The 27,902-nt window shown below is 54.0% G+C and overlaps 2 protein-coding genes across 2 annotated transcripts; one reads left to right on the forward strand and one right to left on the reverse strand.

The window, feature by feature from the left end:
* Window positions 1–3,251: 3,251 nt before the first annotated feature.
* MDC1 (mediator of DNA damage checkpoint 1) lies at window positions 3,252–18,217 on the reverse strand. The gene is made up of 9 exons (XM_054051969.1): window positions 18,109–18,217; window positions 11,310–14,125; window positions 11,025–11,243; window positions 10,854–10,967; window positions 9,930–10,508; window positions 9,153–9,338; window positions 6,836–6,961; window positions 5,812–5,922; window positions 3,252–3,437 (listed from the first exon to the last, which is right to left on the reverse strand). The coding sequence occupies exons 1-9, from the start codon at window positions 18,215–18,217 to the stop codon at window positions 3,282–3,284; spliced, it is 4,416 nt and encodes a 1,471-aa protein (XP_053907944.1). The 3' UTR covers window positions 3,252–3,281.
* On the forward strand, window positions 18,203–27,902 carry TUBB (tubulin beta class I). The gene is made up of 4 exons (XM_054051971.1): window positions 18,203–18,379; window positions 24,997–25,105; window positions 25,196–25,306; window positions 26,640–27,902. The coding sequence occupies exons 1-4, from the start codon at window positions 18,323–18,325 to the stop codon at window positions 27,695–27,697; spliced, it is 1,335 nt and encodes a 444-aa protein (XP_053907946.1). The 5' UTR covers window positions 18,203–18,322; the 3' UTR covers window positions 27,698–27,902.

The following is a 27,902-nucleotide window of genomic DNA, read 5'->3' on the forward strand; positions in this document are numbered from 1 at the left end:
CTGGTGTCCCCATCCCCTCCCACGTGTCCCCATGGCCCCTCCTTGTCCCCAAATGTCACCATGAACCCCCTGAAAAGGACAATTTGGGGTCCTTCTGCCCCTAAAAGAGTGAAATTTGGGGTCCCCACCTCTCTAAAAAGAAGGAATTTTGGGGTCTCCCTCAAAAAAAACCCCTAAATTTGGGGTCCCTCAACCTAAATTTGGGTATCCCCTCCAAAAAAAACCCCAAATTTAGGTTTCCTGCTCAAAATATCCGAAAAATTGAGTCCTCACCTCAAAAAAATCCTCAAAATTTGGGTTCCTCACTAAAAAAATCCCCAAATTTAGGGTTTTCCCTTAAAAAAAAGCTTCAAAATTCAGCTTTTCCCCTATAAAACTCCCAAATTTAGGTGACCCCCTCCAAAAAAATCAGGGGTTCCCCCTCAAAAGACCTCAAAATTCACATTTTTCCCCTCCAAAATCTCCAAATTCAAGTTTGCCCCTCAAAAACCCCCCAAAATTTAAGTTTTCCCCTCAAAAAAAACCCCCAAATCTCATTTTTCCCCCTCAAAATTTAGGTTTTCCCTCAAAAATCTCCCGAAGTTTCCTTTTCTGCCCCTCAAGAAAACCCTCAACATTTAAGTTTCCCCCTCTGAAGCCCTCAAACCCCCAAAAATTGGGTTCCACCACAAAAAAACCCACAAAATTCAGTTTTCCCCTCAAAAAAACCCCTAAATATGGGTTTCGCACCTAAAATCCCCTCAAACCCTTTTTCCCGCCCTTTTTTTCCCGCCCAAACCCCCTCAACCCCTTTTTTCCCGCCAAAACCCCCTCAACCCCTTTTTCCCCGCCCTTTTTTTCCCGCCCAAACCCCCTCGACCCCTTTTTCCCCCCTAAAACCCCCTCAAACCCTTTTTTCCCGCCCTTTTATTCGCGCCCAAACCCCCTCAAACCCTTTCTTCCCGCCCAAACCCCCTCAACCCCTTTTTTCCCGCCATTTTTTTCCCCGCCCAAACCCCCTCAACCCCTTTTTTCCCACCAAAACCCCCTCAACCCCTTTTTTTCCCGCCCAAACCCCCTCAACCCCTTTTTCCTGCCCTTTTTTTCCCGCCAAAACCCCCTCGACCCCTTTTTCCCCCCTAAAACCCCCTCAAACCCTTCTTTCCCGCCCTTTTTTTCCTGCCCAAACCCCCTCAAACCCCTTTTTCCCCCCTAAAACCCCCTCAACCCCTTTTTTCCCGCCCTTTTTTTCCGCCCAAACCACCTCAAACCCTTTTTCCCGCCCTTTTTTTCCCGCCCAAACCCCCTCAAACCCTTTTTTCCCACCCAAACCCCCTCAAACCCTTCTTTCCCGCCCTTTTTTTCCCACCCAAACCCCCTCAAACCCTTCTTTCCCGCCCTTTTTTTCCCGCCCAAACCCCCTCAAACCCTTTTTTCCCACCCAAACCCCCTCAAACCCTTCTTTCCCGCCCTTTTTTTCCCGCCCAAACCCCCTCAAACCCTTTTTTCCCACCCAAACCCCCTCAAACCCTTCTTTCCCGCCCTTTTTTTTCCCACCCAAACCCCCTCAAACCCTTTTTTTCCCCCCAAAATCCCCTCAACCCCTTTTTCCCGCCCTTTTTTTCCCCCCAAAACCCCCTCAAACCCTATTTTCCCGCCCTTTTTTTCCCGCCCAAACCCCCTCAAACCCTTTTTTCCCGCCCAAACCCCCTCAACCCCTTTTTCCCACCAAAACCCCCTCAAACCCTTTTTTCCCGCCCTTTTTTTCCCGCCCAAACCCTCTCAAACCCATTTTTCCCCCCAAAATCCCCTCAACCCCTTTTTCCCGCCCTTTTTTTCCCGCCCAAACCCCCTCAATCCCTTTTTCCCGCCCTTTTTTTCCCACCCAAACCCCCTCAACCCCTTTTCTCCCGCCCAAACCCTCAACCCCTTTTTCCCGCCCTTTTTTTCCCGCCCAAACCCCCTCAACACCTTTTCTCCCGCCCAAACCCCCTCAAACCCTTTTTCCCGCCCTTTTTTCCCCGCCCAAACCCCCTCAACCCCTTTTTTCCCCCCAAAACCCCCTCAACCCCTTTTTTCCCGCCCTTTTTTTCCCACCCAAACCCCCTCAAACCCTTTTTTCCCGCCCAAACCCCCTCAAACCCTTTTTTCCCACCCAAACCCCCTCAAACCCTTTTTTCCCGCCCTTTTTTTCCCACCCAAACCCCCTCAAACCCTTTTTTCCCACCCTTTTTTCCCCCCAAAACCCCCTCAAACCCTTTTTTCCCGCCAAAACCCCCTCAAACCCTTCTTTCCCGCCCTTTTTTTCCCGCCCAAACCCTCTCAAACCCTTTTTTCCCGCCCAAACCCCCTCAAACCCCTTTTTCCCGCCCTTTTTTTCCCGCCCAAACCCCCTCAAACCCTTTTTCCCGCCCAAACCCCCTCAAACCCTTTTTCCCGCCCTTTTTTTCCCACCCAAACCCCCTCAAACCCTTCTTTCCCGCCCAAACCCCCTCAAACCCTTTTTTCCCGCCCTTTTTTTCCCGCCCAAACCCCCTCAAACCCTTTTTTCCCCCCAAAACCCCCTCAAACCCTTTTTTCCCGCCCTTTTTTTCCCGCCAAAACCCCCTCAAACCCTTTTTTCCCGCCCTTTTTTCCCCCCCAAACCCCCTCAAACCCTTTTTTCCCGCCAAAACCCCCTCAAACCCTTCTTTCCCGCCCTTTTTTTCCCGCCCAACCCCCCTCAAACTCTTTTTCCCGCCCTTTTTTTCCCGCCCAACCCCCCTCAAACCCTTTTTTCCCGCCAAAACCCCCTCAAACCCTTTTTCCCGCCCTTTTTTTCCCGCCCAAACCCCCTCAACCCCTTTTTCCCGCCCTTTTTTTCCCGCCCAAACCCCCTCAAACCCTTTTTCCCGCCCTTTTTTTCCCGCCAAAACTCCCTCAAACCCTTTTTCCCACCAAAACCCCCTCAAATCCTTTTTTCCCGCCCTTTTTTTCCCGCCCAAACCCCCTCAAACCCTTTTTTCCCGCCCTTTTTTTTCCCGCCCAAACCCCCTCAATCCCTTTTTCCCGCCCTTTTTTCCCGCCCAAACCCCCTCAAACCCATTTTCCCGCCCTTTTTTTCCCGCCCAAACCCCCTCAAACCCTTTTTTCCCGCCCTTTTTTTCCCGCCCAAACCCCCTCAACTCCTTTTTCCCGCCCTTTTTTTCCCGCCCAAACCCCCTCAGAGCCATTTTCCCCCCCCAAACCCACTGAGCCTCTTCCCTTCCAGTGCTTTAATGGCCGCCGGGGGGGGTGTGGGGGGTGGTGGTTTTGGGGGTGCCTCAACTCGGGGTTCCGAGCAGGAATGGCGGCAGTTGGAGGCGGTGCCGCAGAAGCCCCGTCAGCAGCAGCTCGGCCGAAGCGATGGGGACGCGGGCGGCCATGGCGGGAGCCCAACGCCCCGAATCCTGCGGGCACGACAGCACCAGGCGCCGCGCCTGCAGAAAACAAAGGCGAACCCCAAAAAAAACCACTTAATTCCCCCTCAAAAAAACAAAAAACCCCCAAATTTACATTTCCCCCCTCAGAAAATCCACAAAATTTACAGTTTTCCCCTCAAAATTCAGGTTTTTCCTCAAAAAAAAACCCCTAAATTGAGGTTTTCCCTTCAAAAAAGCCTCAAAATTGAGGTTTTATCCCCTCAAAAGCCTCAAAATTGAGGTTTCCCCCTCAAAAAAAGCCCAAATTTGGGGTCTTCCCCTGTTTAAAAAATGCTGAAAGTGAAGTTTTGCCCTCAAAACACCCAAAATTTAGGGTTCTCCACCAAAAAAACCCCAAATTTGGGCTTTCGCCCTAAAAAAGAAATCAAAATTCAGGTTCCCCACAAAAAAACCCAAATTTGGGGTCTTCCCCACCAAAAAAAACCCCAAATTTAGGTTTCTTTCATCAAAAAACCTCCAAATTTTAGGTTCTGTCCCTCAAAAAAACCCCCAAATTTAGGTTTTTCCTCAAAAAAGCCTCAAAATTGAGGTTCTCAAAAAAAAAGCCCCAAATTTGGGGTCTTCCCCTTAAAAAAAACGTGAAAATTCAGGTTTTTCCCCTCCAAATCTCCCAAATTCTCATTTTTTCCCCTCAAAATTTCAGTTTTCCCCTCAAAATCTCCCAAATTCTCATTTTTCCCCCTCAAAATTTCGGTTTTTCCCCTCAAAATCTCCCAAATTCTCATTTTTCCCCTCAAAATTCAGGTTTTTCCCCTCAAAATCTCCCAAATTCCCATTTTTTTCCCTCAAAATTCAGGGTTTTCCCCTCAAAATCTCCCAAATTCTCATTTTTCCCCTCAAAATTCAGGGTTTTCCCCTCAAAATCTCCCAAATTCTCATTTTTTCCCCTCAAAATTCAGGTTTTATCCCCTCAAAATCTCCCAAATTATCATTTTTTCCCCTCAAAATTCAGGTTTTTCCCCTCAAAATCTCCCAAATTCTCATTTTTTCCCCTCAAAATTTCAGTTTTCCCCTCAAAACCTCCCAAATTCTCATTTTTCCCCTCAAAATTCAGGTTTTTCCCCTCCAAATCTCCCAAATTCTCATTTTTTCCCCTCAAAATTCAGGTTTTTGCCCTCAAAATCTCCCAAATTCTCATTTTTTCCCCTCAAAATTCAGGTTTTTGCCCTCAAAATCTCCCAAATTCTCATTTTTTCCCCTCAAAATCTCCCAAATTCTCATTTTTTCCCCTCAAAATTCAGGTTTTTCCCCTCAAAATCTCCCAAATTCTCATTTTTCCCCTCAAAATTTCCCAAATTCTCATTTTTCCCCTCCAAATCTCCCAAATTCTCATTTTTTCCCCTCAAAATTCAGGTTTTTCCCCTCAAAATCTCCCAAATTCTCATTTTTTCCCCTCAAAATTCAGGTTTTTCCCCTCAAAATCTCCCAAATTCTCATTTTTCCCCTCAAAATTCAGGTTTTCCCCTCAAAATCTCCCAAATTCTCATTTTTTCCCCTCAAAATTCAGGTTTTTCCCCTCCAAATCTCCCAAATTCTCATTTTTCCCCTCAAAATTTCAGGTTTTTCCCCTCAAAATCTCCCAAATTCTCATTTTTCCCCTCAAAATTCAGGGTTTTCCCCTCAAAATCTCCCAAATTCTCATTTTTCCCCTCAAAATTCAGGTTTTTCCCCTCCAAATCTCCCAAATTCTCATTTTTTCCCCTCAAAATTTCGGTTTTCCCCTCAAAATCTCCCAAATTCTCTTTTTTTCCCCACAAAATTTCAGTTTTCCCCTCAAAATCTCCCAAATTCTCATTTTTCCCTCAAAATTCACGTTCTCCTGGTGGCCCCACGTCCCCCCTGGTGACCTCAGGACCCTCATCTTCTCCTGGTTGTCCCCATGGCCTCCTGGTGGCCCCACGTCCCCTCTGGTGCCCTCAGGACCCTCATCTTCTCCTGGTTGTCCCCACGTCCTCCTGGTGGCCCCACGTCCCTTCTGGTGACCTCAGGACCCTCATCTTCTCCTGGTTGTCCCCATGGCCTCCTGGTTGTCCCCACGTCCCTTCTGGTGACCTCAGGACCCTCATCTTCTCCTGGTTGTCCCCATGGCCTCCTGGTGGCCCCACGTCCCCTCTGGTGACCTCAGGACCCTCATCTTCTCCTGGTTGTCCCCATGTCCTCCTGGTGGCCCCACGTCCCTTCTGGTGACCTCAGGACCCTCATGTCGTCCTGGTTGTCCCCATGTCCTCCTGGTTGTCCCCACGTCCTCCTGGTGGCCCCACGTTCTCCTGGTGGCCCCACGTCCCTTCTGGTGACCTCAGGACCCTCATCCTCTCCTGGTGGCCCCTCTGGTGCCCTCAGGACCCTCACGTCCTCCTGGTTGTCCCCTCACCCGGTAGGTGTCGGGCATGGTGGCCAAGAAGGTTCCTCCACCGCAGGTGATGATGTCCTTCATCTGCTCCGGGTCGGGGCGGACGTTGGGGGTGACGTGGACCTCATAACCCTGAGGACATCAAAGGGGACATCGTGGAGGAGGGGATGAGGTCCAAAAGGGTCCACTCTGAGAGCCACCGCGAAGGGGTGGGGACACCTGGAGATGGTGGGGATGGTCGGGAAGGGTTGGGGACCCTCAGGAAGGGTTGGAGATGGTTGAGGACCACCAGGAAGGGTTGGAGATGGTTGAGGCCCCTCAGGAAGGGTTGGAGATGGTTGGGGACCCTCAGGAAGGGTTGGAGATGGTTGAGGACCATCAGGAAGGGTTGGAGATGGTTGAGGAGCACTGAGGAAGGGTTGGAGATGGTTGAGGACCATCAGGAAGGGTTGGAGATGGTTGAGGAGCACTGAGGAAGGGTTGGAGATGGTTGAGGACCCTCAGGAAGGGTTGGAGATGGTTGAGGCCCCTCAGGAAGGGTTGGAGATGGTTGAGGAGCACTGAGGACCCTCAGGAAGGGTTGGAGATGGTTGAGGACCCTCAGGAAGGGTTGGAGATGGTTGAAGACCCTCAGGAAGGGTTGGAGATGGTTGAGGAGCATCAGGAAGGGTTGGAGATGGTTGAGGAGCATCAGGAAGGGTTGGAGATGGTTGAGGACCCTCAGGAAGGGTTGGAGATGGTTGAGGAGCACTGAGGACCCTCAGGAAGGGTTGGAGATGGTTGAGGAGCACTGAGGACCATCAGGAAGGGTTGGAGATGGTTGAGGAGCACTGAGGACCCTCAGGAAGGGTTGGAGATGGTTGAGGACCCTCAGGAAGGGTTGGAGATGGTTGAGGAGCACTGAGGAAGGGTTGGAGATGGTTGAGGACCCTCAGGAAGGGTTGGAGATGGTTGAGGACCCTCAGGAAGGGTTGGAGATGGTTGAGGAGCACCAGGAGGGCTTTAGGAGCTTTGGGGACACGCGGGTGACCTCGGGGGACGTCACCTGGAGCAGAGGGTGACGTCGGGAGCGCCGTAGGACCTCGGCCAAAGTGAGGCCCATCTTCTCCTCCTGCTCCGCGTCCTTCACCACGAAAGGACCGGCGGCGAGGACGCGGCCACCGCTGGCGCTCTGGGGACAAAAAGGGGACACGTGGTGGCCCTCCCAAAGCCACGGACCCCCATCCCGTGTCCCCAAGGAGCTCCTGTCCCCACGGTGTCCCCATGGTGTCCCCAAGGAGCTCCTGTCCCCACGGTGTCCCCATGGTGTCCCCATGGTGTCCCCAAAAAGCTCTGTCCCCACGGTGTCCCCATGGTGTCCCCATGGTGTCCCCAAAGAGCTCCTGTCCCCACGGTGTCCCCATGGTGTCCCCAAAGAGCTCTGTCCCCACGGTGTCCCCATGGTGTCCCCAAAGAGCTCTGTCCCCATGGTGTCCCCATGGTGTCCCCAAGGAGCTCCTGTCCCCATGGTGTCCCCATGGTGTCCCCAACGAGCTCCTGTCCCCACGGTGTCCCCAATGAGCTTCTGTCCCCACGGTGTCCCCATGGTGTCCCCAAAGAGCTCCTGTCCCCATGGTGTCCCCATGGTGTCCCCAAAGAGCTCCTGTCCCCACGGTGTCCCCACGGTGTCCCCAAAGACCTCCTGTCCCCATGGTGTCCCCATGGTGTCCCCATGGTGTCCCCAAAGAGCTTCTGTCCCCCATGGACCCCATCCCATGTCCCCAAAGACCTCCTGTCCCCATGGTGTCCCCAAAGAGCTCCTGTCCCCAACGTCCCCATGGTGTCCCCAAAGAGCTCCTGACCCCATGGTGTCCCCAAAGAGCTCCTGTCCCCAACGTCCCCATGGTGTCCCCAAAGAGCTTCTGTCCCCCACGGACCCCATCCCGTGTCCCCAAGGACCTCCTGTCCCCACGGTGTCCCCATGGTGTCCCCATGGTGTCCTCAGGGTGTCCCCATGGTGTCCCCAAAGAGCTCCTGTCCCCATGGTGTCCCCATGGTGTCCCCAATGTCCCCATGGTGTCCCCAAAGAGCTCCTGTCCCCATGGTGTCCCCATGGTGTCCCCAAAGACCTCCTGTCCCCATGGTGTCCCCATGGTGTCCCCAACGTCCCCATGGTGTCCCCAAAGACCTCCTATCCCCAATGTCCCCATGGTGTCCCCAAAGACCTCCTGTCCCCCATGGTGTCCCCAAAGAGCTTCTGTCCCCCATGGACCCCATCCCGTGTCCCCAAAGACCTCCTGTCCCCCATGGTGTCCCCAAGGAGCTCCTGACCCCACGGTGTCCCCATGGTGTCCCCATGGTGTCCCCAAAGACCTCCTGACCCCATGGTGTCCCCAAAGAGCTTCTGTCCCCCACGGACCCCATCCCGTGTCCCCAAGGACCTCCTGTCCCCATGGTGTCCCCAACGTCCCCATGGTGTCCCCAAAGACCTCCTGTCCCCATGGTGTCCCCAATGTCCCCACGGTGTCCCCAAAGAGCTCCTGTCCCCACGGTGTCCCCATGGTGTCCCCAAAGACCTCCTGTCCCCATGGTGTCCCCAAAGAGCTTCTGTCCCCCATGGACCCCATCCCGTGTCCCCCAAGGACCTCCTGTCCCCACGGTGTCCCCATGGTGTCCCCAAAGAGCTCCTGTCCCCATGGTGTCCCCATGGTGTCCCCAAAGACCTCCTGTCCCCATGGTGTCCCCATGGTGTCCCCCAAGACCTCCTGTCCCCATGGTGTCCCCATGGTGTCCCCCAAGACCTTCTGTCCCCATGGTGTCCCCATGGTGTCCCCAAAGACCTCCTGACCCCATGGTGTCCCCAAGGAGCTCCTGTCCCCATGGTGTCCCCATGGTGTCCCCATGGTGTCCCCAAAGAGCTCTGTCCCCAACGTCCCCATGGTGTCCCCATGGTGTCCCCAAAGAGCTCTGTCCCCAACGTCCCCATGGTGTCCCCAAAGACCTCCTGACCCCATGGTGTCCCCAAAGAGCTCTGTCCCCAACGTCCCCATGGTGTCCCCAAAGACCTCCCGTCCCCATGGTGTCCCCATGGTGTCCCCAACGTCCCCATGGTGTCCCCAAAGACCTCCTGTCCGCATGGTGTCCCCATGGTGTCCCCCAAGACCTCCCGTCCCCATGGTGTCCCCATGGTGTCCCCAACGTCCCCATGGTGTCCCCAAAGACCTCCTGACCCCATGGTGTCCCCATGGTGTCCCCAAAGACCTCCTGTCCCCCATGGTGTCCCCAAAGAGCTTCTGTCCCCCATGGACCCCATCCCATGTCCCCCAAGGACCTCCTGTCCCCCCCGGTGTCCCCAACGTCCCCACCCCGTGTCCCCTTGGGACCTTGTGGAGCCACTCGGGGGTGACGATGGGGACGCCGCGGGCCACCGCGCAGAGGAACTTGACGGTGCGTCGGAGGCGGTCGGTCACCAGGTGGGTGCAGTCATGGACCGAGGTGGCCACCGACCCCCCCAAGGACTCGAGGGACGTCACCATGGCTGCCGAGGCCACCACCCCCGTGAAGAGCACCTGCGGGGACATCACGGGGACGTCGTGGGGAGATGGGGACACCATGGGGAGACCATGGGGAGATGGGGACACCACGAGGACACCACGGGGAGGTGGGGACACCATAGGGAGGTGGGGACACCATAGGGAGGTGGGGACACCACGAGGAGATGGGGACACCACGAGGATATGGGGACACCACGAGGAGATGGGGACACCATGGGGAGATGGGGACACCACAAGGAGATGGGGACACCATGGGGACATCATGGGGAGGTGGGGACACCATGGGGACACCATAGGGACACTGTGAGGGGATGGGGACACCATGGGGAGATGGGGACACCGTGGGGAGGTGGGGACACCGTGGGGACACCATAGGGACACTGTGGGAGATGGGGACACCATGGGGACACCATGGGGAGATGGGGACACCGTGGGGAGATGGGGACACCATAGGGAGATGGGGACACCACGAGGACATCATAGGGAGGTGGGGACACCATGGGGACACCGTGGGGAGATGGGGACACCGTGGGGACACCATAGGGTCACGTTGAGGACACCGTGGGGACACTATGGGGCCACCCCGGATCCCCCCTCGGCCCTTACCTTGGGGGGGGCGGATCCTGTGCCCCAGCGAGGGCGGAGCCGGGGCTGCTCCTGGGGCCCCGCCCCCTCCGACCCGGCTCCGCCCACTGGGTCAGAGGGGCGGGGCTCCTCTTGGCTCCGCCCCCTCGCAGCCGGCAGCTCGTGGGCTAGTGGGCGTGGCTTCCTCTGGCTCCGCCCCCTCGTGATTGGCTGCTCCTGACCCTTTGTGAGCAGCGGCTCCTGTGCGGGGGGGCGTGGCTCCGCTTGGCTCCTCCCCCTTTTGATCGGCGGCTCCTCCTTGGCTTGGGGGCGTGGCTCCTCTTGGCCCCGCCCCCTCTTGGCCGGCGGCTCCTGGCCCCGCCCCTTCATGACCGGCAGCTCCCGCGCTTGTGGGCGTGTCTCCCCTTGGCTCCGCCTCCTCGTGATTGGTGGCTCCTCCGGGAGGGGGCGTGGCTCGTCCTGGCCCCGCCCCCCGGCGAGCGGCCGCGCGCGGAGGCGAGGGCTGCGCCGCGTGGGGGCGGGATCAGAAGAGGCCACGCCCCCTCGGGGTCTGGCCACGCCCCCTCGGGTCCCGGCCAGGCGAGAGCTGCGGCGAAGAGTCTGTGGGGACATCGTGGGGACATCGTGGGGACAACGTGGGGACATCGTGGGGACAGCATGGGGACAGCATGGGGACACCATAGGGAGCATTGGGGACACCATGGGGACACCATGGGGAGCATTGGGGACACCATGGGGACATGGGGACATCACGGGGAGCATTGGGGACACCAGGGGGACACCAGGGGGACATCACGAGGACATCGTAGAGAGCATTGGGGACACCATGGGGACACCATGGGGAGCATCGGGGACACCAGGGGGACACCAGAAGGACATGGGGACACCATGGGGAGCATTGGGGACATGGGGACACCATGGGGACATCACGGGGCCACCACTCACCGCCCCACCAGGAGCTGCTGCTGTCACCGCTCCGTCCTGCGCCGACGTCACCGTCACCTCCAAAGGGGTCCGAGATGGCTCCGGGTGGGTCGGAGCCTTCTTCTCCTTCTCCTCCTTCTTCTCCTTCTTCTCCTCCTCCTCCTCCTTCTTCTCCTCCTTCTCCTCCTTCTCCTTCTCCTCCTCCTTCTTCTCCTTCTCCTCCTTCTCCTCCTTCTTCTCCTCCTCTTCCTCCTCGTTGGTGATGAAGAGCTGAGTTGGTGCCTCCGGATCCCATTCCATGGTGGTGGGAGGTCCTCGTCGAGGAGAACGTGAGATCTTGGTCTCCGTGGGCTTCCGGAGGACCTCCGGATGGTTCCACTCTTCCTCCTCCTTCTCCTTCTTCTCCTCTTCTTCCTCCTTCTTCTTCTCCTCCTCCTCCTCTTCCTCCTCTTCAGTGATGAAGAGCTGAGTTGGTGCCTCCGGATCCCATTCCATGGTGGTGGGAGATCCTCGTTGAAGATCCAGGTGGCCACGTGAGATCTTCGTCTCCGTGGGCTTCCAGAGGACCTCCGGGTGGTCCTTCTCTTCCTCCTCCTTCTCCTCCTCTTCCTCCTCGTTGGTGATGAAGAGCTGAGTTGGTGCCTCCGGATCCCATTCCATGGTGGTGGGAGGTCCTCGTCGAGGAGAACGTGAGATCTTGGTCTCCATGGGCTTCCGGAGGACCTCCGGATGGTCCTTCTCTTCCTCCTTCTCCTCCTCCTCCTCCTCTTCCTCCTCGTTGGTGATGAAGAGCTGAGTCGGTGCCTCCGGATCCCATTCCAGAGCTGGAGGAGATCCACTTTGGGCCTCCACATCTGGATCCGAAGGCCCCGGGGGTCCTTTTGGCGGCGCCACAGCTGGATTTGGAGGCACCACATCCGCAACGGAGGGCTCAACATCTGGATTCGAGGGCTCCACGGGTGGAATAGGGCCCCCAACATCTGGATTTGGGGCCTCCACAGGTGGGATCAGCGGCTTTGGATCCACATCTGGATTCGGGGCCTCCACAGGTGGAATAGGGCCCCCAACATCTGGATTTGGGGCCTCCACAGGTGGGATCGGCAGCTCTGGACCCACATTCGGTGGTTCCACATCTGGATTTGGGGCCTCCACGGATGGAATAGGGCCCCCAACATCTGGATTTGGGGCCTCCACGGATGGAATAGAGCCCCCAACATCTGGATTCGGGGCCTCCACAGGTGGGATCGGCGGCTTTGGATCCACATCTGGATTCGGGGGCTCCACGGGTGGCATAGGGCCCCCAACATCTGGATTTGGGGCCTCCACAGGTGGGATCGGCGGCTCCGGATCCACATTCAATGGTTCCACATCTGGATTTGGGGCCTCCACTGGTGGCATAGGGCCCCCAACATCTGGATTTGGGGCCTCCACAGGTGCAATAGGGTCCCCAACATCTGGATTTGGGGCCTCCACAGGTGGAAAAGGGCCCCCAACATCTGGATTTGGGGCCTCCACAGGTGGAAGAGGGTCCCCAACATCTGGATTTGGGGCCTCCACAGGTGGAATCGGAGTCTCTGGATCCACATTCAATGGTTCCACATCTGGATTTGGGGCCTCCACAGGTGGCATAGGGCCCCCAACATCTGGATTTGGGGCCTCCAAAGGTGGAAAAGGGCCCCCAACATCTGGATTTGGGGCCTCCACAGGTGGAAAAGGGTCCCCAACATCTGGATTTGGGGCCTCCACAGGGGGGATCGGCGTCTCTGGATCCACATCTGGATTCGGGGGCTCCACGGGTGGAATAGGGCCCCCAACATCTGGATTTGGGGCCTCCACAGGTGGAATAGGGTCCCCAACATCTGGATTTGGGGCCTCCACAGGTGGAAAAGGGTCCCCAACATCTGGATTTGGGGCCTCCACAGGTGGAAAAGGGCCCCCAACATCTGGACGGGGCCGCCAGCGCGGCCGGATTCGCCTCCGAACATCTGGCGTGGGGGCCACCTCCTCCTCCAGATCGGTGTCGCTGCCGCTGGCGGGAGGGGAAACATCTGGAGGGGGCAGGAGGGGCACATCTGGGCCGCGGCCCCGCCCGGCCCCGCCAGCTGCGAGGGCTCCGCTCTCCTCCACATCTGTATCGCTGTCAGAGCCGCCAACATCTGGGCTGGGGGTCTCCATCACCACCGTTGGGGCCCTCCAGATGTTTCGAGGTGTCCGGGGGCGCCCGGCGGCGACAACATCTGGATTCGCCCCTTCCTCCTCCTCCTCCACATCTGTATCGCTGCCCACCTCCAGCGCACCGGGACGGCCTTCAACAGCTGGATGGGCATTCCGCGCCGACACAGCTGGATGGGCGGAGACCGACGGGGCGGCCCCGAGGCGCCCCACATCTGGATTCACCCCCTCCTCCTCCACATCTGTATCGCTGTCCACCACCAGCGTCCAACCGCCCCCCCATGGGCCCTCCAGATGTGGTGCCGCCAGGCGGGGCTCCGCCCCCCCAACATCTGGATGGGGAGCGACCTCCTCCACATCTGGATCGCTGTCCCACACTTTCCAGCGCCTCTTTTGGGGCTCCCCAACATCTGGATCGGTGGAGGGCAACGCAGGGGCCCTCCGGCGCCGCTCAACATCTGGAAGGAGCTCCGCCTCCACATCTGTATCACTGTCTGACACTTTCCAGCGCCTCTTTTGGGGCTCCTCAACATCTGGATTGGCGGAGGGCAACGCAGGGGCCCTTCGGCGCCGCTCAACATCTGGAAGGAGCTCCGCCTCCACATCTGTATCACTGTCTGACACTTTCCAGCGCCCCTTTTGGGGCTCCTCAACATCTGGATTGGCAGAGGGTAACGCAGGGGCTCTTCGGTGCCCCCCAACATCTGGAAGGAGCTCTTCCTCCACATCTGTATCACTGTCCGACATTTTCCAGCGCCTCTTTTGGGGCTCCTCAACATCTGGATCGGCAGAGGGCAACGCAGGGGCCCTTCGGCACCGCTCAACATCTGGAAGGAGCTCTTCCTCCACATCTGTATCGCTGTCCACCACCGACCCCCGGCAGCCGTTCTGAGCGCCGGCAACATCTGGATGCCAGCGCTTCCCTTCCACATCTGGGCTGGCGCCGCCCGCCAGGGGCACAGCTGGATTCCGGGGCGCCACATCTGGATTCAGGGGGTCAACATCTGGATGCAGGGATTCCACCCGGCGCTTCTTGGGTCCCCCCCGCACATCTGGATGCGGGTGGGGAGGGGCCGCAAGGAGGCACTTCCCGGCGGCGACGGGAACATCTGCGGCAACATCTGGAGGACGAGAGCAAAGCGATCCCAAAGTGGAGCGATATCGAAGCGATATCAAAGCGATATCAAACCAGGATCGATATCAGATCGATATCAAATCGATATCAAAGTGATATCAAACCGGAGCGATATCAAAGCGATATCAAAGCGATATCAAAGCGATATCAGATCGATATCAAACCGGAGCGATATAGAAGCGATATCAAAGTGATATCGGATCGATATCAAAGCGATATCGGATTGATATCAAAGTGATATCAAACCAGGATCGATATCAGATCGATATCAGATCCATATCAAAGTGGAGAGATATAAAATCGATATCAGAGCGATATCAGATTGATATCAAAGCGATATCAAACCGGAGCGATATAGAAGCGATATCAGATCGATATCAAACCGGAGCGATATAGAAGTGATATCAAAGCGATATCAGATTGATATCAAAGCGATATCAAACCGGAGAGATATCAAATCGATATCAGATCAATATCAGATCGATATCAAAGTGGAGAGAGACAAAACTGATATCAAAGCGATATCAGATTGATATCAAAGCGATATCAAACCAGGATCGATATCAGATTGATATCAAACTGGAGAGATATAAAACTGATATCAAAGCGATATCAGATCGATATCAAACCGGAGTGATATCAAAGCGATATCAGATTGATATCAAAGCGATATCAAAGCGGAGAGATATAAAACCGATATCAGATCAATATCAGATCGATATCAAACCAGAGCGATATCAAAGTGATATCGGATTGATATCAAGCAATATCAAACCAGGATCGATATCAGATCAATATCAGATCGATATCAGATCGATATCAAAGCGGAGAGATATAAAACCGATATCAAAGCGATATCAAACCGGAGAGATATAGAATCGATATCAAAGTGATATCAGATGGGAGAGAGATCAGAACGATATCAAATCGATATCAAAGGGGAGTGATAAGAGGGTGATATCAAATTGATATCAAAGGGGGTGATAAGAGGGTCCGTACCTCTCCTTCGGCGCTGCCATCGCTGCATCCTCTGGGGGGGAAACAACAATTGCCCCACAGCGACCCACAACTGCCCCTGAACCCCCAAACTGCCCCATAACTGCCCCTGAACCCCCAAACTGCCCCTGAACCCCCAAACTGCCCCACAACTGCCCCACAACTGCCCCTGAACCCCCCAAACTGCCCCATAACTGCCCCTGAACCCCCAAACTGCCCCACAACTGCCCCTGAACCCCCCAAACTGCCCCTCAGGACCCCAAACTGCCCCCTAAGGACCCCAAACTGCCCCCCAGAGACCCCAAACTGCCCCCTAAGGACCTCAAACTGCCCCCCAGGACCCCAAACTGCCCCCTAAGGACCCCAAACTGCCCCTTAGAACCTACAAACTGCCCCATAAGGACCCCAAATTGCCTTCCAGGACCCCAAACTGCCCCCTAAGGACGTCAAACTGCCCCCCAGAGACCCCAAACTGCCCCCTAAGGACCTCAAACTTCCCCCCAGGACCCCAAACTGCTCCCCAGGACCCCAAAACTGCCCCTTAGAACCTACAAACTGCCCCCTAAGGACCCCAAACTTCCCCCCAGGACCCCAAACTGCCCCCCAAGACCCCAAAACTGCCCCCCAGGACCCCAAATTGTCCCCCATGGACCCCAAACTGCCCCCCATGGACCCCAAACTGCCCCCCAGGACCCCAAAACTGCCCCTTAGAACCTACAAACTGCCCCATAAGGACCCCAAACTGCCCCCTAAGGACCCCCAAACTGCCCCCCAGGACCCCAAACTGCCCCCTAAGGACGTCAAACTGCCCCCCAGGACCCCAAACTGCCCCCTAAGGACCCCAAACTGCCCCCTAAGGACCCCAAACTGCCCCTTAGAATCTACAAACTGCCCCATAAGGACCCCAAACTGCCCCCCAGGACCCCAAACTGCCCCTTAGAACCTACAAACTGCCCCCTAAGGACCTCAAACTGCCCCCCAGGACCCCAAACTGCCCCCTAAGGACCTCAAACTGCCCCCCTGGACCCCAAACTGCCCCCCAGGACCCCCAAACTGCCCCCCAGGACCCCAAACTGCCCCATAGAGATCCCAAACTGCCCTCCAGGACCCCCAAACTGCCCCATAGAGACCCCAAACTGCCCCACAGAGACCCCAAACTGCCCCATAGTGACTCCAAACTGCCCTCCAGGACCCCCAAACTGCCCCATAGAGACCCCAAATTGCCCTCCAGGACCCCAAACTACCCCATAGTGACCTCAAACTGCCCCCTAAGGACCCCAAACTGCCCCCCAGGACCCCAAACTGCCCCTTAGAACCTACAAACTGCCCCCTAAGGACCTCAAACTGCCCCCCAGGACCCCAAACTGCCCCCTAAGGACCCCAAACTGCCCCCCAGAGACCCCAAACTGCCCCCTAAGGACCTCAAACTTCCCCCCAGGACCCCAAACTGCTCCCCAGGACCCCAAAACTGCCCCTTAGAACCTACAAACTGCCCCCTAAGGACCCCAAACTGCCCCCCAGGACCCCAAACTTCCCCCCAGGACCCCAAACTGCCCCCCAAGACCCCAAACTGCCCCCCAGGACCCCAAATTGTCCCCCATGGACCCCAAACTGCCCCCCATGGACCCCAAACTGCCCCCCAGGACCCCAAAACTGCCCCTTAGAACGTACGAACTGCCCCCACGGAGGCCAAACCGCTCCATAGAGACCCCAAAGCGGCTCCCATCCCATAAACACCCCCACAAGTGCCCCCGGGAGCCCTTAATCCCCCCCTCAAACCACCCTCTGCCCCCCAAATGCCCCCCAAAACCCCCCCAAACCGCCTTTCCGCGCCGCTCTCACCCCTCCCGCGCCGCCAGCCCCTAAGCCCCGCCCCTTCCGCGCGCTCATTGGTTGTCCCGCCCTAATCTCCGCCCCCTCACCGCTCCCATTGGTTGCCTAGACAGAAGCCCCGCCCACAAACCCCTCCCATTGGCTGCCGCGCGCGTCCCTTCCCCGCGCGGCGCCTCCAGTCGGATGTGTGTGGGGGGGAGGGAGATGGGGAAGCGGTGGGCGTGGCCTCAAGGGAGGGAGGGCGTGGCTATACGTCAAACGGACCAATAGACGCGCGCTTCCCGCCCGGTGGGCGTGGCCAAAGGGGGGAAGTGGACCAATGGGAGCGCGTCTCGCATTGGTGAGGCCACAAACAGCCCCCGAGAAGGGCCGCGCCCCTATTTTGGGGCCGAACGCACTCGTTTTGGGGCTGAAAAGCTCATTTTGAGGCTGAAAAAGGTCACTTTTCCACAACCCCCCATTTTGAGGCTAAAAAATGAGATCTTGGGGCCAAAAATTGACATTTTGCTGACGAAAGATCGAACTCTGAGGCTGAAAACCTCCATTTTGGGGCTGGAAAACCCTCGACGGGGGAGGAAATCGCATCCCAGTCCTGCAGAAATCCACTTTTGGGGTTCAGAAATTGCATTTTAGGTCTAAAATCCTCAGCATCAATAAATAGAAGTGTGGGAATGGGGGCAAAAATCCCTCCTTTGAGGGCAGAAATCACCATTTCGGGGAACAAAGCGTTTCTTTCCAGGCAAAGCTCTGCAGATTAGGGCTGAAAATCCCACTTGAGGGCAAATCCCTCTGTTTGGGGGCTTAAAAATCTATTTTTAAGGCCGAAAAGCTCATTATGAGGCCCAACGGACCAATGAGAGGGCGCCTCCAGCGGAGTGGGCGGGGCGATAGGCCAAACGGACCAATGGGACTGCGCGTATGGCCGAGTGGGCGGGGCAATAGGCCAAATAGACCAATGGAAGAGCGCGTCTGTCCGAGTGGGCGTGGCTAGAGGCCAAACAGACCAATGGGAGCGCAGCGCGGGGCCGCAGCGAGGGGCGGGGTGCGCGCTTTGCCGTAGGGGGCGTGGCTTCCCGCGCGCGGCGCCCAATGAGAGCGCGTTTCCAGCGGAGCGGGGCGTGGCCAAACGCCCAAACAGACCAATGGGAGCGCGGATGTAGCCGAGTGGGCGGGGCCAAGGCGGGCGCGGGCCAATGGGCGCGCGGCTCGAGCCGTTTATGAGGCGCGGCGGGGCCGCCCGCGCCGCCATTGTTGCCGCGTTTATCCTCGCCCATTAAAGTCTTTTCTTCCCCTCCCTCCGATCGCTCCGGTTTATCCTTCAGCGCTTTTCAAACCCGCTTCTTTTCACGCCGCCATGAGGGAAATCGTCCACATCCAAGCGGGCCAATGCGGCAACCAGATCGGCGCCAAGGTGAAACCTCGTCATTTCACCCCTATTTCCTTCTTTCACCTCATTTTCCCCCTCTTCTCCCCCCCTTTTCCCTTCATTTCACCCCTTTTTCCCCCCCTCTTTTCACCCCATTTTTCCCCTCCCCCGCCCCGTTTTCCCCTCTCCTCCAACCCCTCCCCCTTCCCGCGCAGACAAAGGCGGGCCCCGAATCGGGGCGCTTTTCACCCCAAAATCGCCCTTCTTTTCCCCCGCTGAGGGCTCGAAGCGAAAGGGGAGCCTTTCAACGATGGTGTTTAGGCCATAAACGAAGGTATTTCGGAGCCAAAATGAGGATTTTTGGCCCCAAAAGGAGCGCCCCCCCCCCGCCCTTTCTTCCCACGCGGCGCCAAAATGGCGGCGCCGCCCCAGAATGCGGCACTTTACCCCCAGAATGCGAATTTTAACCCCAAAATACCCCTTTTTAAAGCCCCAAAACAGCGCCTCGACCACAAAATCCTTTTTTTCCTTTTCTTCTCCATTTCCTTTTATAAAGCTTTGCCCCAAAATTGCCTTTTTCAGCCTTAAAATGGATCCTTTTTTCACCCTGCCCAGATTTTTTGCCTGGAATTCCATCTTTTGGTAAAAAATCCCCCTTTTTCCCCCCCAAAAATGGGGTTTATTTTGAAGAAAAACCCCCAAATTCCAAAAATCATTGTGTTTAGCCACCTAAAAATACAATTTTCTGAGGTTTTTTTAACCAAAGTCTCCGTTCTTCCACGTAAATGCAGTTTTCCAGTCAACCAGGAGGTGGTTTTTAACCCATTTTTCCCCTTCAACGCAGTTTTTCAGTTGCAAAGTGATGGTTTTTCACGAAGTTTTGCCCCCAAATTGTAGTTTTCACTCTCATTCAGGGGAATTTTCGCTCTGAAAAGAAGGATTTGATCTCAAAACGAGAGATTTCGCCACAAACCCATTGGTTTTATTGCCTCGTTTGAGGATTTTCGCTCCTAAAATTAATTATTTTGCCCGAAAAGGAGGACTTTTGCCCTTAAATCACTGTGGGTTTTGCCTCATTTGGGGATTTTCTCTCCTAAAATTAATTATTTTGCCCGAAAATGAGGATTTTTGCCCCTAAATCACTGTGGGTTTTGCCTCATTTGGGGATTTTCTCTCCTAGAATTAATTATTTTGACCGAAAATGAGGACTTTTACCCCTAAATCACTGTGGGTTTTGCCTCATTTGGGGATTTTCTCTCCTAGAATTAATTATTTTGACCGAAAAGGAGGATTTTTGCCCCTAAATCACTGTGGGTTTTGCCTCATTTGGGGGTTTTCACTCCTAAAGTCAATTTTTGTGTTGTGAAATGAGGGGCTTCACCCTCAAATAAGAAGGTTTGAGCACATTTTGGGTGTTTCAGCTCCTAAAACAAATAATAGAATCCTAAAGTGAAGGGGATTGTCCAAAAATGAGCAGCTTCGCCTCAAAAATAGGTGGTTTTATGCCCCATTTAGGGGTTTTTTCACTCAAAATCAATGATTTGATCCAAAAAATTGCCTCAAAATACGGACTTAAGTCCCCTTCTTCTTCCAGGAGTGTTTTTAAGCCTAAAAATATGTGGGTTTAGCTCAAAATTGCAGCATCCCAACGCGTTTAGTCCCCAAATGGTGGTTTTTAGCCCCAAAATGGTGATTTTTGCCCCCAAAAAGGGAGTTTATAACCTGCAAAATGAGGCATTTTGCCTCCAAACGGGCACTTTTGCCTCAAAATGAGGAGATTTACCCCTCAAAAAAAAAGATTTCAGCGTCTACATCAGAACGTGCCTCAAAAGAAAGGATTTTTGAGCCCAAAATGAGGGGTTTTGAGCGCAAAATGAGGATTTTTAGCCCCCAAAATAGGGGCGCGGCCCTTTTCATGGGCCTTTGTGGCCCCAGAATGAGGGGGTTCACCCTAAAAATGGGATATTTGTGCCCCAAAACATTGGGATTTGCTTTCAACAAAGAAAATACGGTCAAAGGGCTTTAAGAAAAGAGATTTTTAAGCCGCAAAATAGAGGGATTTGCCCTCAAGTGGCATTTTCAGCCCTAAAATGGAGGGGTTTGCCTGGAAAGAAAAGCTTTGTTCCCTGAAATGGAGTTTTCTGTCCTAAAAGAAGGTTTTTTTTTCTCCTTCCAGAGGTCTTATTTATTGATACGGAGTATTTTAGACTTAAAATGAACTTTTTGAACCTCAAAACTGGATTTTTTCCAGGATTCGATGGGATTTTCTTCCCTTTTGAGATTTTCCAGCCCCGAAATGGAGGTTTTCAGCCCTCAGAGTCCGAGCTTTGTTCAGCAAAATGCCTTTTTTTGTGGCCCTCGGATGTCTGAGTGGGGCTTTGAGGCATCAAAATGAGCTTTTCAGCCCCAAACGGGGGTTTATTTCAGTGTAGAGTGGATTTTTTTCACAGCCAAACCAGTTTTCCGCCCCCAAAATGGAGGTTTCCAGCCCCAAAATGGAGGTCCTACTCCCGCATAGCATCTTTGTGCTCCCAAATGCCATTTTTCTGCCTCAAAGTAAGGCGGTTTTGCCCTAAAATTGATACTTTTCACCCCTAAATTGACATTTAAAATAGTATTTCTATCACACGACGATCATTTCACCCCCAAAATAAGTGGCTTTGCCCCAAAATAGGTTTTTATTCTTCAGGAATAGGGATTTTTGTGCCTCATAATATCATTTCCTGTCTTAAAAGATATTTTCCAGCCCCAATATGAACGTTTTCAGTAACAAAATCAGACTTTTCCCACCCAAAAGCGCGATTTTGCTCTCAAAACGGACCCTTTTGGCCTCAGAATGAGATCTTTGTATCCCCAAAGGGAGTTTTCAGCCCTTAAAATGGACTTTTTCCGCCCCAAAATGGCCTCTTTGTTCTCCGAAATGCCTCAAAAAAAGGCTTTTCTCCACCCGAAAGAGGTTTTTTTCACGGCACAATGACATTTTTGCCTCTTTTTACCCTTTTTTAGTCTCAAAACAACCTCATCTCATTGCGGTATCGCTATTTTTCTGCGAGAGCCCTTTTTGTTCCCTCAAATACATCCATTTTGGCGCCAAAATGGCGGATTTCAACCCAAGAATTGATCCTTTTTTCCCCAAATAAACCACTTTTCAGCCCACAATTAAATTTTTTAGCCCCAAATACCCTTTCCTCAGCCCAGAAATCAGATTTATTTTGAAGAAAACCCCAAAAAATCCTAAAAACACCAATTTTTTTCCCCTAAAAATCACTCTTTTAGCCCGAAAATGCACATTTTTGGTCACAGGTTTGCGCTTTTAACCCCAAATATCTCATTTTTAACCTATTGCTCCCCTGAAAAGCACTTTACTTTTACCGAAAACAGTATTTTTAAACCCAAATTACTGCGTTTAACTTTTTTCTCTCATTAAATGCGTTTTACTTTGGCCAAAACGACGCTTTTTAACCAAAATCACCATTTTTAACCCCTTCCTCCACTTAAATGCATTTTACTTTGGCCAAAATGATACTTTTTAACAAAAATCACCATTTTTAACCCCTTCCTCCACTTTTCCGTTTGCCAAAATGATACTTTTTAACAAAAATCACCATTTTTAACCCCTTAAATGTGTTTTCCATTTGCCAAAATGATACTTTTTAACCAAAATCACCATTTTTAACCCCTTCCTCCACTTAAATGCATTTTACTTTGGCCAAAATGATACTTTTTAACAAAAATCACCATTTTTAACCCCTTCCTCCACTTTTCCGTTTGCCAAAATGATACTTTTTAACAAAAATCACCATTTTTAACCCCTTAAATGTGTTTTCCATTTGCCAAAATGATACTTTTTAACCAAAATCACCATTTTTAACCCCTTCCTCCACTTAAATGCATTTTACTTTGGCCAAAATGATACTTTTTAACAAAAATCACCATTTTTAACCCCTTCCTCCACTTTTCCGTTTGCCAAAATGATACTTTTTAACAAAAATCACCATTTTTAACCCCTTAAATGCATTTTCCATTTGCCAAAACGAAGCTTTTTAACCAAAATCACCATTTTTAACCCCTTTCTCCACTTAAATGCAGTTTCCATTTGCCAAAACGATACTTTTTAACCAAAATCACCATTTTTAACCCCTTTCTCCACTTAAATGCATTTTCCATTTGCCAAAACGAAGCTTTTTAACAAAAATCACCATTTTTAACCCCTTTCTCCACTTAAATGCAGTTTCCATTTGCCAAAGCGATGCTTTTTAACCAAAATCACCATTTTTAACCCCTTTCTCCACTTAAATGCATTTTCCATTTGCCAAAATGATACTTTTTAATGTAAATGACCCCTTTTTAACCCATTTCTCCACTTTTTGACCCCATTTTGGGGGTGATTTGGGCAGTTTTCACCCACAGGGCGTGGCCCACCCCCACCCCCTTTGTTCGCGCCGCTCCTCCTCCGCTTTGGGTTGAATTTTGGGGGAGAAAGATGGGAATTTGGGGGGGAAAGAGGATTTACTGGAGGGGAAAAAATGGGATTTTTTTGGTGTTCGGATGGTTTTGGGGGCGTTTTTGGAATTAAAAGGGTTTTCGCTGCGGTTCTGTGGCCTTTTCCGGTTCCCGCCTGTTTAGGGGAGGAGGTGGGGCCCGATTCTGGCTCCGCCCCTTTGGTAGCCCGGATGGGATAAGGCCTGTCCTACTCCAGATTGGCTCCCGATTCCTGTTCCCGCTCCAGATTGGCTCCAGATCCCCCATTCCCTCTCCAGATAGAGACTCCAGGACCCCATTCTCGCTCCAGAATGGCTCCAGGTTCCCTGTTCCCACTCCAGATTCCCTATTCCCACTCTGGATTGGCCCCAGATCCCCCATTCGCACTCCGGATTGGCTCCAGTTTCTCCATTCCTGCCCCGCATTGACTCTGGTTCCTCCATTCCTACTCTGGGTTGACTCCAGATCCCCCCCTTCCCGTTCTGGATTGACTCCAGAACCCCTGTTCTCACTCCAGATTGACTCCAGAAGCCCCATTCCCACTCCGTATTGGCTCCAAAACCCACATTCCCTCTCCAGATTCCCCTGTTCTCACTCCAGATTGACTCCAGAAGCCCCATTCCCTCTCCAGGTTCCCCTGTTCTCACTCCAGATTGACTCTCGATCCCCTATTCCCACTCCCGCCCTCCCTGTTCCTACTCTGGATTTGTCCCGGATCCCCCATTCCTGCTCCAAATGCCCCATTCTCCCTTTGGATTGGCTCCGGTTCCTTCATTCTCACTTCAGAGTGACTCCAGGCCCCCTATTCCTGCTCTGGATTGACTCCAGATCCCCAGTTCCCTCTCCAGGTTCCCCCATTCTCACTCTGCATTGGCTCCAGATGCCCCTGTTCCCATTCTGGATTGACTCCAGATCCCCCTTTCCTGCTCTGGATTGGCCCCAGATTCCCCATTCCTGCTCCAGATTCCCTGTTTCTCAGTTCAGATTGACTCCAGATCCCCTGTTCCCATTCCAACACCCTCATTCTCACTCCGGATTGACTCAAGCTCCGCCAGTCCCACTCCAGATTGACTCCAGATCCCCTGTTCCCCCTCCCAACACCCCCATTATCACTCCGGATTGACTCGAGCTCCTCCAGCCCGACTCCAGATTGACTCCAGATCCCCCGTTCCCACTCCAACCCCCCCATTTTCACTCCGGAGTGACTCGAGCTCCTCCAGTCCCACTCCAGATTGACTCCAGATCCCCCATTCCTGCTCTGGATTAACTCCAGATCTCCTGTTCCCATTCCGAACACCCCCATTCTCACTCCGGATTGACTCGAGCTCCTCCAGTCCCACTCCAAATTGACTCCAGAACCCCTGTTCGCATTCCGAACACCCCCATTCTCACTTTGGATTGACTCGAGCTCCTCCAGTCCCACTCCAGATCCCCCGTTCCCACTCCGGATTGACTCAATCGCCTCCAGTCCCACTCCAGATGCCCCATTCTCACTCTGGATTGACTCGAGCTCCTCCAGTCCCACTCCAGATTGACTCCAGATCTCCTATTCCCGCTCCAACACCCCCATTCTCACTCTGGATTGACTCGAGCTCCTCCAGTCCCACTCCAGATTGACTCCAGATCCCCCATTCCCGCTCCAACACCCCCATTCCCACTCTGGATTGACTTGAGCTCCTCCAGTCCCACTCCAGATCCCCCATTCCCACTCCGGATTGACTCGAGCTCCTCCAGTCCCACTCCAGATTGACTCCAGATCTCCTGTTCCCATCCCAACACCCCCATTCTCACTCCAGTCCCACTCCAGATCCCCCATTCCCACTCTGGATTGACTTGAGCTCCTCCAGTCCCACTCCAGATCTCCTGTTCCCACTCCCAACACCCCCATTCTCACTCTGGATTGACTCGAGCTCCTCCAGTCCCACTCCAGATTGACTCCGGATCCCCCATTCCTGCTCCAATCCCCCCCATTCCCACTCCGGATTGACTCGAGCTCCTCCAGTCCCACTCCAGATCCCCCATTCCCACTCCGGATCGACTCGAGCTCCTCCAGTCCCACTCCGGATTGACTCCAGATCTCCTATTCCCACTCCCAACTCCCTCATTCTCACTCTGGATTGACTCGAGCTCCTCCACTCCCACTCCGGATTGACTCCAGATCCCTTTTTTTCCCCCCCCAGTTCTGGGAGGTGATCAGCGACGAGCACGGCATTGACCCCACCGGCACCTACCATGGCGACAGTGACCTCCAACTCGACCGCATCAGCGTTTACTATAACGAGGCCACCGGTAACGATGTCCCTTCGGAATTCCCAGCCTGGGAGGGGAGGGTTTCTTGGGATTTGGGAAGCGGGGAAGGTGACTCCATCTTATCAACAGGCGGCAAATACGTCCCTCGAGCCATCCTGGTGGACCTGGAGCCGGGAACCATGGACTCGGTGAGGTCAGGACCTTTCGGGCAGATCTTCAGGCCGGACAACTTTGTCTTTGGTGAGTGAACATCACGTTCTGGTGGCCACCAGGCTCGTGGTGGTGGCCCCAAGGGGTTGTGAGGGTGGGATGGAGGATCTCGAGGTGCTTGAAGGTCCAGAAAGAGGGTTGAAGTGGTGGTGGAGGCCCTTGAGGAGCATAAAGTCTTCATGCGTGGGTTGAGGACCCTCAAGGAGGTCTCTAAAGAGGGTTGTGGAGGTCCTCAAGGAACATGAAGGTCCCAAGAGTGGGCTTGGAGATCCCTGAAGAGCTTCTTGGGGGGTCTTTGAGGTTCTTGAAGTGCCTCAAAGAGCTCGAAGTGAAGGTGGAGAAGGGTGGGAAGAGTAGAGAAGGTCCCCCGAGGCTCTTTGTGTCGCTGAGGGGGGGGGTTGGAGGCCTTCAAGGAGGTGCTGAAGGTTCTTGGGAGGTCCTTGAAGATCTCAAAGGCTTCAGGGGTGGGGGGATCAAGATCCAGAAGGTCATCAGGGTTGGTTTGACGTTCCCTGGAGGTTGGATGGAGGTCTCCAAGGGTTGGATTGAGGGCCATGAGGTGGTCAGGGTTGGTTTAAAGGTCCTCAAGGGTTGGATCAGAGTCCACGGTGATGAGATGGAGGTCATCAAGATTGGTTTGACGTTCCCTAGAGGTTGGATGGAGGTCCATGAGGTGGTCAGGGTTGGTGTGGAGGTCTCCAAGGGTAGGATTGAGGGCCATGAGGTGGTCAGGGTTGGTTTAAAGGTCCTCAGGGGTTGGATTAAAGGTCCTCAAGGGTTGGATTGAGGGCCATGAGGTGGTCCAGGTTGGTTTAAAGCTCCTCAAGGGTTGAATCGAGGTCTGCAGTGATGAGATGGAGGTGATCAAGGTTGGTTTGACGTTCCCCAGAGGTTGGATGGAGGTCTCCAAGGGTAGAATTGAGGGCCATGAGGTGGTCAGGGTTGGTTTAAAGGTCCCCAAGGGTAGAATTGAAGGCCATGAGGTGGTCAGGGTTGGTTTAAAGCTCCTCAAGGGTTGGGTTGAGGTCCATGAGGTGGTCAGGGGTTGGTTTAAAGGTCCTCAGGGGTTGGATTAAAGGTCCTCAAGGGTTGGATTGAGGGCCATGAGGTGGTCAGGGTTGGTTTAAAGGTCCTCAAGGGTTGGATTGAGGGCCATGAGGTGGTCAGGGTTGGTTTAAAGGCCCTCAAGGGTTGGATCGTGGTCCGCAGCGATGCGATGGAGTTGATCAAAGTTGCCGTGAAGGCCACGAGGAGTGAGCTTTGAGCTCCAGAAGGTGCTCAAAGCTGACGAGAAGATCCCCGGCGGTGGCCTTGAGGTCCCTCTTGTGACCTTTTCCATGTCTGTGTGTCCCTCCCACCCCAGGCCAAAGCGGCGCAGGCAACAACTGGGCCAAAGGCCACTACACGGAAGGGGCGGAGCTGGTGGACTCCGTCCTGGATGTGGTGAGGAAGGAAGCCGAGAGCTGCGATTGTCTCCAGGGTTTCCAATTAACCCATTCCCTTGGCGGCGGCACCGGTTCCGGGATGGGAACCCTTTTGATCTCTAAAATCCGGGAAGAATATCCCGATCGTATCATGAATACCTTTAGCGTCGTTCCTTCTCCGAAGGTTTCCGATACCGTGGTAGAACCTTACAACGCCACTTTATCCGTTCATCAATTGGTGGAAAACACCGACGAAACGTATTGCATCGATAACGAAGCTCTCTACGACATTTGCTTCCGTACCCTCAAGTTGACCACACCCACTTACGGTGACCTCAACCACCTCGTTTCGGCCACCATGAGCGGCGTCACCACTTGTTTACGTTTTCCGGGTCAACTCAACGCCGATCTCCGGAAATTGGCCGTCAATATGGTTCCTTTCCCGCGCCTCCATTTTTTTATGCCCGGTTTCGCTCCGTTAACCTCTCGGGGAAGTCAACAATACCGAGCTCTCACCGTTCCCGAATTAACCCAACAAGTTTTCGACGCGAAAAACATGATGGCCGCTTGCGATCCTCGCCACGGGCGTTACTTAACGGTGGCCGCCGTTTTCCGCGGCCGAATGTCCATGAAAGAAGTCGACGAACAAATGTTAAACGTCCAAAACAAAAACAGCTCTTATTTCGTCGAATGGATTCCCAACAACGTGAAAACGGCTGTTTGTGACATCCCACCTCGTGGCCTCAAGATGGCCGTCACCTTCATCGGGAACAGTACGGCCATCCAAGAGCTTTTCAAGAGGATTTCCGAGCAGTTTACCGCCATGTTCCGACGGAAGGCCTTTCTCCATTGGTACACGGGCGAAGGGATGGATGAGATGGAGTTCACCGAAGCCGAAAGCAACATGAACGATCTCGTCTCCGAGTATCAGCAGTACCAGGACGCCACCGCCGAGGAGGAGGAGGACTTCGGAGAAGAAGCTGAAGAAGAAGCTTGAGAAGATGGTCTTGGCCTTCACCACCATCGGAGAACGTCATTGTCATCCTCGGAGAGCCCTTTGTCCTTCAGCGGCGGTCTTGGAGAGCCCTCGATCTTCATCGTCTTCATCCCTGGAGAGCCTTTGTCCTTCACTGTTGTCCTTGGAGAGCCCTCGATCTTCATCGTCTTCATCCCTGGAGAGCCTTTGTCCTTCACCGTTGTCC

This window comes from Cuculus canorus, chromosome 31 (genome assembly GCF_017976375.1).
Source record: "Cuculus canorus isolate bCucCan1 chromosome 31, bCucCan1.pri, whole genome shotgun sequence".
Lineage (NCBI taxonomy): Eukaryota > Metazoa > Chordata > Aves > Cuculiformes > Cuculidae > Cuculus > Cuculus canorus.